This window comes from Ochlerotatus camptorhynchus, unplaced genomic scaffold (genome assembly GCF_037179485.1).
Source record: "Ochlerotatus camptorhynchus isolate MF236.1 unplaced genomic scaffold, CSIRO-AGI_Acam_v1.1 ptg000063l, whole genome shotgun sequence".
Taxonomy (NCBI): Eukaryota; Metazoa; Arthropoda; class Insecta; order Diptera; family Culicidae; genus Ochlerotatus; species Ochlerotatus camptorhynchus.
In genome coordinates, this window is record NW_027040553.1 from 1,172,663 (window position 1) to 1,187,039 (window position 14,377).

Here is a 14,377-nt window from a genome sequence, read left to right on the forward strand (position 1 = left end):
ATATGCTGTCGAGGCAATCCGTGTCTACGTTTCTTTTAATCATTTTTTAATCATTAAAGTGCTCCTCCAAGCAATCAAAGAAAAAATCCACCCAAGCAAGACCATTATCCTAAATTTTTATTTAGTTGATTCCCTGAGCAAATCAGGTTATTAAGAACACAATAAGGAACAAGAGGAATACAGTAAGAGGTTGTATCTAAGACTCGACCGTAGATTTGACGTGCTCGGTATCAATATTTGGCGACTATGTTAGGGAAACCACTATTTGCAGGCAATCGGTGATAATTTTGATCAGCGTTGCAACAGTTGGACATTTGTGTAATTTTCAATAGTGACCTATTGAAAATGGATAAAGTATTTATTTTAGCAGCTTCGTAGAAAAATTTCCAATCGATTGGCTTGTTTAGAATTAAAATTCATCCGCTATTGACAGAGTTATACGTGGTCAAAACCTGACCACTTTTCGTAACGCGGTCGATTTTGGTTTTTTTAAATTGCACCCCCAATATGTTGCTGAAAGACGTAATACTACGTCAAGATCATCCTATTTACCATACTTGAATTTACACAAAAGCTCTCCAATGCGCTCAAAGGATCTTCGTCAGACGCAATTAGGTGTAACATCTACTAAGAGACGCATATACCCATTTTGAGGCTCAATTATGCAACAACTAACAACGTCTAGTGTCAACGGAAAGATTTTTATCAACCCTCAGTATCTCAGTCCAACTCAGAAATGTGTCCCACAAATGGCCGCCACGTAGGCTATACATGAACTTCCACGTCAAATTTTCAATTACACAAATCTCGGAAATCGGTGCCCCATTTTACCTGAAATTGCTACTTCATGTATGCTGCAATGGATCAAACGTGAAGTAACAGTTTGAATGTTACACGTGTCGTAGAAGCTGATATTTGTGCACTTAAAGTTTTGAAGTGGTTCCGAGAATAAGGATGTCACAGCGATTCACCTTAAGCAACCACAAATTCGGAACTCTATTTAAAATATGAAATGAACAACCATCCTCAAACTATCACCGAGTAATTAAGTTGTTTGAATCTAGCAAAGTTAGTCATACTCATTGATAAATTTGTGTGATTAAGAAATATTTCCCTGAATTTGAATGAAATTCCCTGAGATTCCCTCTAAAGAAGCCTTAGAGTGAAACTTCAAAAGCACAAATGTCAGCTTCCACAAAACATACAAATTTGAAATTGCTACTCTCTGTTTGTAGTAGTACAGCAAACAAGGAGTAGCAATTTCAAATTTGTATATTCTGTGTAAGTTGACATTTGTGCCTTTAAAGTTTCACGCTAAGGCTTCCTTAGGGTATCACCTTAAATTAACGAATTGACAATCGGACAGCTATGAAAAACAGCGCAGTTTCGGGGTGATTTCAAAAAAGTGCCGGTGGAATTTCAAGAAAGTTTTTGCAGAATTTCAGGAACGATCTGACAGAATTACAGGAAAATTCCCGGTGGCATTTCAGGAAAGTTCCGGTGGAATTTCAGAAAAGTTTCTGTGGAGTTTCTAGAAAGCTCTGGTGGAATTTCAAGAAAAATTCCAGCGGAATTTCAAAAAAATTCCAGTGGAATTTCAAGAAAGTTCTGGAAAAAATCTGGTGGAATTGCAGGAAACTTCCGGCAGAGTTTTAGACAAGTTGAGGCGGAAATTTTGGAAAGTTCTTGTGGAATTTCAGGAAAGTTCTGGCGGAATTTCAGGAACGATCTGGCGGAATTTTAAAAAAGATCCGCTGGAATGTCAGATAAGTTCCGGTGGAATTTCAGGAAAGTTGTAGCTTAATTCAGGAAAGTTGCGGAATTTCAGGATAGTTCCGGAAGAATGCCAGGAAAGTGTCGGTGGCATTTCAGAAAAGATCCGAATTTTAGGAAAGTTGCGCCGGAAATTCACGAAAGGTCCAGTGTAATGTCAGGAAAGTTCCAACGAAACTTCAGGAAAGTTCCGATAGAATTTCAGGAAAGCTCCGGCAGAGTTTCAGACCAGTTGAGGCGGAAATTCTGGAAAGTTCCTGGGTAATTTCAAGAAAATTTTGGCGGAATTTCAGGAAAGTTCTAGCAGAATTTCAGGAAAGATCTGGTGGAATTTCAAGAAAGTTCTGGTGGAATTACAGGAAAATTCCGGTGGAGTTTCAGAAAAGTTTCAGCGGAATTTCAAGAAATGTGGGTTGATCTCGTTGGCCGTGTACAGCGAGCTTTTCCACCTTTCTGCACACGTTAATTCTAAACATCCAAAATTCAGTAAGATCTACTCATTTTCATTAGAAGTAGGGCTACCCAATATTGAGCAAACAAGATTGTAACTGACAAGATAACAAATTAACATTCAGATTCAGGAGTTCATTCGACATCTTGTTAGTCCCAACTTTGTTTACTCGAGTTTGGTGGATATGAGTAGATCCTACTCAAATTTGGGTTGTTTAGAAATAGCGTGCATCCTGCGCTGTTTTGCCTAAAAAGGTCTTTGACGTTTAATTGTCTTTCTCTATCTAGCACACATGGAGAACGGACGGTTTGTTTTCCCACTAATTTGTTTCCCTCTTACTCGCGCTCATTCGATTTAAATGGTGCAATAGTGTACGCCGATTAAACATCAAAAAGCTCTATACATCTTAAGCGGACGTTACACATGCCAATATATTCACAAGGAGGATAGTGTAACTGGCGCTTTAAATCTTGGTATACATCACCCAGATGTCAAATAAGAGACGCGCGAAGACTGAAGCCAAAAGTTCCAATCGAACCGTCAAACGCGGTTCCAATCGAGCAATGTAAATAAACACGACCGCTTTACAAAGAAAAGCATGGGAAGTATTGATACTGGGGTTGAATTAATTGTTGAGGTTAACTTTTGAGATTTAAATAAGTATAATTAAGTTTACGTATGAAAAGTGAAATTGGTCAGGGAATATTATTGTTATTCACCACCTGTATTCTAGTTATGTTTTCACGAAATATTTGCTCCAGTGCAACGAAATACATCTACACAGGCTCTGTAACAAAGATCAAGGCGTTTCCGGTGTAATTTTTCAATATAGTAAAATTTGAGAACGACTTCAAAAGAGTGATTTCACTCACACATGATAGGAAGCAACAATCGCAAATTGAATAATTTTGTGCAACGCTCTGTAGAATATACCCTCCAATGTGGTATATTTGGTTTCACTCAGAGTTGTCAAAAATTGAGTCTTCAAATACTTCCATTGAATAGCGATACTACCGATACGGTTAAAAAAGTATTCATTTTACCGTGATGTTGAAAACAGACGACAGTCGCTCCAATTAAAAGTCACTTGAAGTAAACACAAAATTGCGGGTTGCCAAATCTTGCAGAAAAAGAAATTAGTTGGCCGTGCAACCAGATATACTTTTATTCTCTCCACACGTCTTTTATACAACATCGTCTCTGACATCATCCTCATTTTTAAAAATCGCTATTAGAACTGGTACATCGTGAAACAAATCTGGAAACTCTGATCGAACAATCCTGTTGGCAGTGATGCCACATTTTTTCGAATATAATTCTGTATTCTAGCGTAACATTTGAAAAGAGCCTATCCACGTTGATCGATTCTCTTCATCGACTTTGTCTTTGATTTACCACGGCAACAGAAAAACGAATTTCTCGCTAAGCTCACAGGACAGTTCGACAGAAGATGATGTTAGCTGTATAGTCGCTATATTCATAGCCTGGCGGAGAGAATCACGGGAACCAATTGAGCTGTCAAATAGCTGTTTGACTAATTGAGCTGTCAAATCACGACCGACAACAGAAAAGAGCACAACATGCTATTGCGAACAAAACTTCCGGAACCCGTTTTCTCGTGACTTAAGCCAACACCATCTTTGAGCTGGGGAAAATTTCCCCTATCCGATGATGCTGGTAATTTGCGTTCGGTTGGTGAGGAAAGAATAATCATGGTTTTTTTTTTCCTAAAACTTGATAGTACCATTTCAATTGTTGGTCTACAATATATTGAATTGGTTCCGCTTTTTGATAGATCGTTATTCTATCCGCCAGACTATAAATATAGCGACCTAATCAAAAAGTGGTCTTCATGAAAGTTGTAACTGATACAATTTTACATAAGGCTAGGACGTTGAAAACCCATAGTAATTCCCATATAAACTACAGTGGTCAGTGAAGTATGGGTTCGCATCCAAATGAGCTCAAATTATGGGAGAATTATTAGGACTTGAATTAGCATCAACTGAGCCTGGTAGAGTTCGATATTTTGAACCACCCTAATGTACTGTACCACAGTACACGCACGCTAGAGTTGTACTTCTCGAGTGGTAATTTGTTGGCGGCCAAGAAGGCAGTCATGGGATGCAAATAATGTATTAATTTCAGAGAATTTATATTAAGAACGGCACGTTGTCGTCGTCGTCGTCACGAGGGAACCTACCTGCTTTGACAGTGCCAATTTTTGCGCTCTCTGCATGAATTGAGATTTAACGGAAAGCTTACCGTGCCCGAAAAAAAAAAAACGTTTGGTATTTTTCAAAAATATCGAAAATCTAGGAAAATCAGTTTTTTCTCCTATTCTAAATACGTGTAAATTTTCTCAAGAACATTAAAAAAAACCGATTAGATTGTTTTATATCTTTCCCAATATTTTTAAGATAGCTCAAAACGCGACAAATTTTTACTTTCCGTGGTACGCTTCCCGTTAATTTCAGTTATATTAGGCGAAATTTGTTGGCATTCGCGTAACCGCTCGCTAGCCGGTGAAAGATTGGAGATGTGAAAAAATTTTCGGATGACATTCTGTACTACAACCATTAGCAGTAGGAGCTTGTAAATCATAGGGCTTAACAATGTTAGTCGTAAAAATTATCTCAATAAATATGACAGGGTAGAGTTAGCGGAAAAATGCACACACACACACGTCACGCTTGGGCAAATTAAAAATTCGGGTTATTTATGAAACTGAGAAGAGATTTTCCGCCAATTGTCTCTGGCTTATGCGTATGTAGGCTATGAAGCTGCTAAATTGGCGCGGGTTTTTTTTATTGGTTTTGGTTTTTGGTGAGTGAGCGGGATGCCAAATAAAAACATATACTTTTCCTCCTTGATGGGTTTAGGGGGGCTGGGTAGAGGAAAGGATTGAGGGATTCAGAAGCGCAGGTGTGAATTTGCTTCTACATTACTTTGTGTCTATCGTAGTAGTCTAAACGGCAAAATATTCAAACGGGTCGAAAGCAAACTTTCATGCAAGCTAAGTAGGCTGCTCGAATTAGTGTTTTTTGTTTATCAAATCTGCTTGAAATTTGTACACAGTATTACTTAGAGGGTATGGCAGCTGTTAGATCATATTTCCTACGCTCGCGCAAAAAAAAGCCAAACATATTGTAGAATCAACTTGACTGAAATGAAAATAAAGGAAATGTATATGTTTTTGTTTGTTTTCTTTATTGGCCTACATTTTCGCACTTTTCTCAACACCGCCACCAAGGACTTATTTTAGGACTAGCTCTTCTGTTTCTGTTTCATAAATAACACGAATGAACACCTAAGCCTAAGTTTGATGATTTTTTTTTAGCCTAAAACTATGAATCAACACCACCACCATCACCACCACCACAACCAGCAGCGGGATCGTCGACTCAAACAACTGATGACTAGAAGGAGAACCAGACTAACACAAACGAACGAACACAGACTGAACTCGAACAGAACAGAGGCAGGGGCATAACAATGTAGAGGAAGGAGCAAGAAATAACGTTTAGTCTACCTTGATGGTGAAGGTGCCGTTGGGGATGTGCTGGCCGCCGAATTTGATGTCCAGATCGTAGTCGCCCGGGTCCTTCAGGGTGTAGAAGATATCGAAGAAGCCATCCTTCTCGATCACCTCCAGGTCGACGTCGCTGTGCGGGAGAAGAAAATTTGAAATATAGGTTAAAAGTTGGTTTGAATTTGGTGAAATGCTGTTCCGTATCACATTCAATATTGCAATAAGTAAACGCACGATCAGCTTAAAACAGCTTCGTGAAAGATACAAATCCAACAACAACACGTGTTCTTATAGAAGCATCATTTCATGGATCAAGTCCAAATGTGAAATAGCATAGCTCATCAATAATTGTTGTCTTTCGCGTTGAATCATAACTGTCGTGCCAAATAGCTTTCTATAGTAATTAACGAAAACTCATGATGTCGTACAACTTTGTATCGACTATATAAACCCTACGATTGATTGATTAATCAGTTTTGTTCAAGCATACTCACCTTTTCACCAGGGATAGGGAATAGCACAGAGAACAGACGAGAAAACCCATACATCTGTGTTTTTGCACGTCAAAAATAAAGAGATGTGCAATGAGCTTGTGCTAATGAAAAATGTGCGCTCATCAGAATGTGCATATTTTCAAAAACATAACAATTTTTAAAGATTGAGTGAACTAAAATATTGCTCCAATGTTGCTTATGGATTTTGGAACTGTTTATAATGGAATGAGTTTATCTTGTGCTAATTTTGCGCTCTCTTTGTGCTTTTTTGTGTGCTCCTACCCACATTGCACGTCTCTCAAATTTGTGCATGCTCTCTTTGGTCTCTTGCTCTCAAAGAGAAATCAAGTACAGGCGACTAATCAATGAGCTGGATTACCGAGGTGAAGCAATCACTCACACAACCACTGTACGATACACGCAAGTACACGCAAGTAGTGACGTCACTACTTGCGTTTACGTTGATTTTTTGGTTTACTAATACAATCCTATTTCACGATCTGCGTCACCTCTCTCTGTACCTCATTGGCGACTAATAGGGCACAGCACAACCTTTTTTGTGCTTCCTGCGCGCGTGCTTCCAGACGATCCCTGCTTTTCACTTTTGCTACTCGAGTTCTTGACGAGGTTCAACCATAGAGGTAACTCTAAGACTAGAAGGTCCCGAAACTTTTTGAGATTGCCAAACAAATTAAGTAGAGAAATCTAAGGAATTTATGAGGAGAAATGAAAATTAATTTTTAGGAGGCTTACAATGTGAGTAGAATTCCAAGGGAAGAGATTAAAAAAGAAATATGAAATAAATTCAATTAGATTTCTGAGAATCTTTCCATATGATTTCTTACTGAGGAGAATTTCAAGGCAATTCCTAGGAAAATTAAAAGAAAATTGGATTCGGATGATAGTTGCGAGAAGTATTCTAACAATATTCTTGTGATATTTTTTTTAGAGAATTCAGAGAAGCGTTCCAAGTGAATTTCTGAAATAATTCCAAAACAGTTTCGGGAGAATACGAGCAAATGATGAGGAGAACTCCAAGCGAATTTTCATGACAAATCTTCGTTGAATGTGTAATGGTCTATTCTGAGGTCTTCAGAACAATTTGAAAGTTCCCAAAATATTCCTTAAGTTAATGAAACTGCCTTGAAGTTCTTTTGTAGTTTGAGAAACTAGCCTGATGCTCACAATACTTCTCATCATTGTTTTCTACAATTTTCCTAACGATCATGAATTTTCTCTAAGGTTTTAACAATCCACTGAATTTCTCGAAACTTTTTTAAAATTTATGTAATTTCGCTGCTCTGGAATATCTCTCTCTCTCTCTCTGAGGATATCTGTTCTTTCTTGAAGTTTTTTTTAGTAACACTTCTCTAAAGTGTTTGCATCTCTCATTAAGCTTGTTGTACTACCCTGAATTTAGTTGAACTGTTCTAAAAATGCTTCCGTAATAATTTTCTTAACATCTCTAAAGTTCTCTGAAAATCTGGGAAACTAATGGAACTGAATTTCCCTGAAATTCCCCTTGTTTTTGGAGCTTTACTAAACTTATTTGAAATGCTCCCGAAATGATCAAATAAGTTCCTGAAGTTCTCGGATCTTCCCTTAAGTTCCATAGATTTTTACGAAGTTCTCGAAATGTTTCTGAAGATCTCTGTACTTCTGAGAAGTTTTTGAAGTTATTTTGAAATTTCAGGAACTTCTTTAGGCTCCCGCAACGAAATTCAACGCTGATTTTCACTGAAGTTCTCAAGATTTGTCAATTTTTGAAACTAATTCATAGCTTCTTCAATAGTCTAGAGTTTCCTGATGATTTTAAAACTGCCCAAAATATTTCTCAATTTCCTTAAAATTCTCTAGAGTACCCTGAATATCTTGGTATTTTTTTTAAAGAACCCACAATTTTACTGGAATTGACTGGAATTGATGGAATTGCCTTTAAGTTCTACAATTTTCTTCAGGTTTTATAAAGTTTATATACGCTCACGGAACTTTGCCTTAAATCACTTATTTTCCCTGAAAAGTCCAGTCCTGAAGTTTTCTATGCTTACCTTAATTTCTCTAAATTGAAAGTTTTCAGATCAATCATAGAATTCTCGGAATATCCCTTAATTCCGAGGAACTCCTTGTAAGTCGCTGCATATTTCCTTAAGTTAATGGGATTTTTGTGATGTTATCTGATCGTCCTCGAAGTACTAGGAACATCTAAACATCGAAACAATCTAAAAATATCTAAATTTCTTAGAAGTTCGCTGGAATTTTTTGAAAACATCGGTGCTTGCTAAAAGTTCTCGCATTTCTGCCGAAGGATTACGTCTTTTGGCAACATACTGGGGGTACAATTAAAAAAAAACTTGAATCGACCGCGTTACGAAAAGTGGTCAGGATTTGACCACTTATAACTCTGTCAATAGCGGATGGATTTTTGTTCTAAGCAATGTTTCTACAACATTTCAAAAGTGAACACTTTTTCCAACTGTTGCAATCGTTATTAAAATTATCAGCGATTGTCTGCAAAAAGCGCTTTCCCTAACACAGATGGCAAAATCGAATTCCATTCGGTCCCGCCGAACGGTGCTTATTCAATCACCGTGTGTGGTGGTATCCGGTCGGTCGTCATCATCATCAGCAGCAGCAGCAGTGCTTTCGGCGTGTGGCGTTGAACATTGTTCTCCAGTACACAACGAAAGGCTGCCCGCAAACAGCTAGCAGCATCAAGGTTGCCCTCAAGAGCCCTCGATTCACCGAAGAAGAAGGAAGAAACCACACCGCTACTGATCGGATTCAGTTGCTCGTCGTAAGCCTTGCCATCTATGGCAAGCGCGTCACCCTCGTTCCAAACAACATACAACTCGCTAGCCTCATCCGTGTTGAACACCGTAATAGCTCAGCATTACTCAACCATCACGACAAAACGGTCCTTTTCAGGACCACCATACACTGTTGTTGCTTAAGAGTTAATTTTAACTGAACGTTCGCTTGCCTTACTGCCAGCCACATCACCCCCAAAGCTCTTTGATTATGTACCCAGCAACCAAACGTTTGTGGTCAAATGCGTAACAGTATTTAAGTGGTGCATACAAATTCTCCCAATGGCCGAATACCACATGATCTTGTCAATTAACCAGAAACACTTCGAATTAAGGTAAGGTTTTCTCCAGGATGCTAGAAAAAGCAAAAAAAAAAATGGAATTTATATGATCGAATATCTCGTGATTGGAAAATTTTAGCAAAAAATGAACGAAAACGCGTAGTTTTATCATCAGAAAATGAGGCATTTCTGTGATGGGAAAAAGTGGTTTCCCTAACACAGTCGCCGAATATTGATATCGAGCTACAATCCTACGCCAAATCTACGGCCGTGTCTTGGATACAGCCTCTTACCTTTTTTAAATCAATGGAACTTCGTTGATGTTCTCAAATCAACTCAGGCATAACATTTGATAACGGCACAAAAGCTCCAAAGTTCCAAAGTAATCAACATTCTAAGGCCCTTTACACGCGAACCAAAGTACGCACACGCAAAACAATAACATCATCGGATAAGGGCAACTATCAACTTTCCGAAAGTGGTACTGGTTTGCGTGGGCGAACTTTGGTTCGCGTGTAAAGGGCATTAGAAAGTTTGTTTACAAATGCTTTTGTGTCGTTATCAAATGTTATGCCTGAACTTCGCTTAGTTATCGAATTATTTTAGATCTCGAAATTTCCATGATATAGTACCCTTGAAATACTCTCACTTTTTCCGGATGTTCATTTATTTTTTTTTTGCGTTCCAGAAAATTTATCTGAGCAAACGGAAGTTTCCGGAAATTCCCGGAAATTTTCTTTAAACTTTAAACTTTAAGGTTTCTGCAATTTCCTTGACATTTTATAATTGCCCTTTAACTCTATGATTTGTCTTGATGTTAAAGTTAATGTTAAATTCTAATGAAGATCTCGGTCTGCTTTAAAATTAATGGAATTTTCCTGAACACCTTTCTTAGAATTCTCTGGATTTATGTGAAGTTCTTGAAATATTTCATAAATTTTCTCAAGGTCTCTTTACTGAATCTCTCGGAACATCATCTTAAGGGTTCTCGATTTTATTTCAGCACATCATGGAACTATCCTGAATTTGTCTAAACGCACGCTTATAGATTTTTAAACCAATCCAATATTCTGGGTCAAAATTTCGGGGACTTCCACTTAAGATCTCTGGAATCCCCCAAAGATCTCTAGATCTAGTTTTTCTGATATAAATAGAACTTATTAAAAGTTTCCACAATTTTGCTAGAACGAAACATCAAGACATTAAAAATGTTGTGATCGTAGACTTATTAAAATGAAGTGAAGCTGTTTCTTTAAAACTGATTGTCATGTCTTAAAACGTATGCGTTAATTGTTGTTGTTGATGTTTAAAAAATCATATTTTCAACGCATTTCATAAATGGCTTTCTTATTACAAACCTGGAAGAAATCCGCCAAAGTTATGGAAAAACCTGGAAAACTCAGGGAACTTTCTTTAGCCAAATGAGTGGCCATTCTATAGATAGAGAAAGACGATTAAACGTAAAAAAACCTCCATACAAGGTCATCAACAGGCAGGTACAATAGCGTCTTTTAAAGTTGCTTGGGACTAGAATTCTTGCTCAATGTGTAAAAACTGGTGATCTCATCCTTTGCAATGCCAGCAACGGCCGCGCCCGAACGCAGGTGACGAAAGGAATGTGTTGATGTGACACTCGCTTTGATGGAAGCCGAGGAGTCCTCTGCACTTCCACAAGGAATCACTGGGATGTTGGGTAAGAGTGTTGGGTTTGCAGCTTGAGTCTTCTGCTCAGTAAGCAAAAATGTTTGCCACTAGACAAACGAGCTTCTTTTTAATCATCGAGTTGGTGCTTTTTTTTTAACTAGTTCGTTTATTTACTAGGCTCAGTCGTGTGTGACACTTTGCGGAGCCAAAATCAGTAATGTTTGATTTACATTTTAAATAGCAGTATTTCTAGGTTAGTATTGGGTACCAATTACTCGTGGCGGGCTCGAGGTTAATAGGTAACAATTTCAATTTGAAGGATCTAGGTAGGAAACTGGTTTCTGAAGCCTCCTTCAGATACTACTCTCGGACGGTTGACCAAATCCTGGCTGGGCAGGGGCAAGTAGCACAGGAACAGGAGGATAATAAGACTGGGACACAATGGCGGGAAATTGTTTGGAAAGGAGGGAATAGTCACATCAAACTCTAACATCAGACAAACAAAGGAATTCGTAGATCGCTTGCACGTAGGGAAGATCACGTGTTCCCAATACATCTCTTACTTCACGGAAGGGTTGTCTACCTCGGGCCGCTAAGGTATCCAATAGTCGTGCTCTGGAGGCGTCATTACCCGGGCAATACCAAACTGCGTGATCGATGTCATCATAACCGGTTCTGCACCTACATATATTACTGTCAACGAGGTTTATTCTATAGAGATGTGCGTCTAGCGAGTAGTGGTTGGACATAAGTCTTGACATCACTCGAATGAATCCCCGACTTACATCCAGACCTTTAAACCATGTTCTCGAAGAAACATTTGGAATAATGGATTGTAACCACCGCCCAAGAGAATTACTTGTCCAATCGTTTTGCCAACTTAAGAGAGAACTCTGACGTACTAATGGGAAAAATTCATCATGTGAAATTCTTCTATCATAAATCTCGCCTTGTTGTGCGCCCACCTTTGCGAGAGAGTCTGCCTTCTCATTGCCTGGGATTGAGCAATGTGAGGGGACCCATACAATGGTAATCATATATGATCTTTCGACCAGCAAACTCATCTGCTCCCTTACCTTTGAAAGGAAATAAGATGAGTACCTACCTTGTTTCATCGACCGAATAGCCTCAATCGAACTGAGATTATCCGAGAAGATGAAGTAATGGTATATGGGCATGTCGGAAATCATCCCCAATGCGAAGTTGATTGCTGCTAGCTCAGCAACATAAACGGAACAAGGTTCCTGAAGTTTCCGAAAGGCGGTTGAGTATTCATTGAAGACGCCGAAGCCAGTGGATCCATCAATGCGTGATCCATCAGTGAAAAATCTTCTATTGCAATTGACTTGTTGGTACTTTTCAGCACAAATGCGGGGAATTGAGATAGGTCGAAGTTGATCTGGAACTCCTTGAATAGCCTGTTTCATGGAGAGATCATAGTAAATGGGGGAACTGTAGTTTGTAAAGCATACACGAGAGGGGTTATAGCAAGGAAGGCTAATATCCGATGACTTATAATTAAGATAGATTCGCACGAATCTAGACTGGATGCTCAATTCGAGCATTTCTTCGTTGTTTTCAATCACAAGGTTGTTACTGACACTACATTTAATCAATATTCTTAATGAGAGCTCCCAGAAACGGTTCTGCAGGGGTTTTACGCCCCCTAGGACCTCTAGGCTCATATTGTGTGTTGAATGCATACAGCCAAGGGCAATACGTAAACAACGATATTGAATGCGTTCACATTTAATTAGGTGGGTTTTTCTTGCCGAGAGGAAGCAAAAAGAGCCATACTCAAGAACTGAAAGAATAGTCGTTTTATATAGTTTAATGAGGTCTTCCGGGTGAGCACCCCACCATGTCCCGGAATCGAGTTGGTGCTATTACCATGCAGTCATATTAACAAATAAAACGATTGACGAATCTTGAATGTGGATGAGCCTGAGATTATACTCATGATGTTCTGCTCAGTAAGCAAAAACGGTCACTCTAAGGCCACCAAGCCCCTCATATCACATCATACCGTTACTAGACTACCGTTACTACGTAAGCAAGCCACTGCAACCGACGATCTTTCAAATCCGAAAATTAAAAGGCACATTGTTCAGGCTATCATAACAAGCTATTACCGACGTAACGATTCTTTAAGCCCTGATTAAACAAGCTCCTATATGCAGCCGATTTATGTGTTTCTGCAAATGTCTAGTATAAGTATTAAATTTCTTTCTCTTTTGTCTCTCTTTATTACTTTTTGTTTATCTTGTCCCCCCCCCGCTAGATGAGTCTCATTGTCGCCCACTGGTCACCATAGCTGATCGAAATCCAGGTGAATATGGAACTGCACAACCGTTCATACTGACGACAACGCTCTGATGGGCCTCCCCATCCTCAAACTCCTCTCCTGTTCCTATCCTTCGACAATGTACCCCTCTAACATCGGGTAAGCCGGGTATAACTAGACATAGAAATAAGTGCGATTTGTTACAAACAATGAACAATGAATTATCGGCTCCGCAAAGCTAACGCAGTTGAGCCTTCAAAATAAATGAACTAGATAAAAAAAAATCAGAAAAGATCAGAGATTTCAATGAAGTAACACGACGACTTTCAAATATTTTCTGAGAAGCTCATGTAATTTTCTGAAACCAAAGCAAAGTTCCGAGTGTTTCAGGAAAATTATGAAATTTTCAAGAATGAGCTTCGGGGAAATGCGGTATCATTTTGAGAGAAGTTAAAATAACATCATTGCAGTTTCGAGAACTTTAGACAAATTTCGAGAACTTCAGCGTAGATCAAAGAAGTTTCAAGAAGTTCCATGATCTTAAGGTCCAAAGTCCAATGAACTTTGGAGAGTTCCGAATACTTCGAGAAATATCAAAGAACTTAAGAGCACTTCAGGAATATTGTAAAAACTATCAAGAAATTTCAAGGAACCATGGGAAATTTCCAAATATTTTAGGAACATTCTAAAAAAAATTTTAGGAACATTCTGAAGATGGTTAGCTCATCGGAAGGTTCCATTAATATCATAAACCTTTTCCGAACATTAAGAACTTCTTGGAAATTAAGGTAGCTTCAGAGAACCATCAATAACTTCAGGTCATAGGCCTAGCTATCTTAGAACCCAACAATTTTGAGCTGAAATACATTAAGAAACTGAACAACTGAATAAGTCTGTAAATTGTTTGATAGAAAGTTTAAAGCTTTTGAAAAGCATCAGGAAAATTTTGGGAACTTCAAAGAAGATCAAAGGACTTCAAGAGAGTTCAATTAACTTCAGGACATAAACGGGAGCTTCTAGAAAGTTCTGATAAATTCAGGGAAGTATAGACAACTTTAGGAAACTTCCAATAACTTCTGAGAAGCATCGATAGCCCTAGGAAAGTCTAGAA

General features: G+C 38.5%; 1 protein-coding gene across 5 annotated transcripts in view; it reads right to left on the reverse strand.

Moving 5' to 3' along the window:
• The window catches only part of cher (filamin-A), a 313,136-nt gene that overhangs the window by 189,251 nt on the left and 109,508 nt on the right, over positions 1-14,377 (reverse strand). For all 5 annotated transcript variants that reach the window (XM_065216459.1, XM_065216458.1, XM_065216457.1 and 2 more), the window contains one exon: positions 5,757-5,889. In XM_065216459.1, coding sequence (XP_065072531.1) covers positions 5,757-5,889 — 133 coding nt within the window. The remainder of the gene's footprint in view (positions 1-5,756; positions 5,890-14,377) is intronic.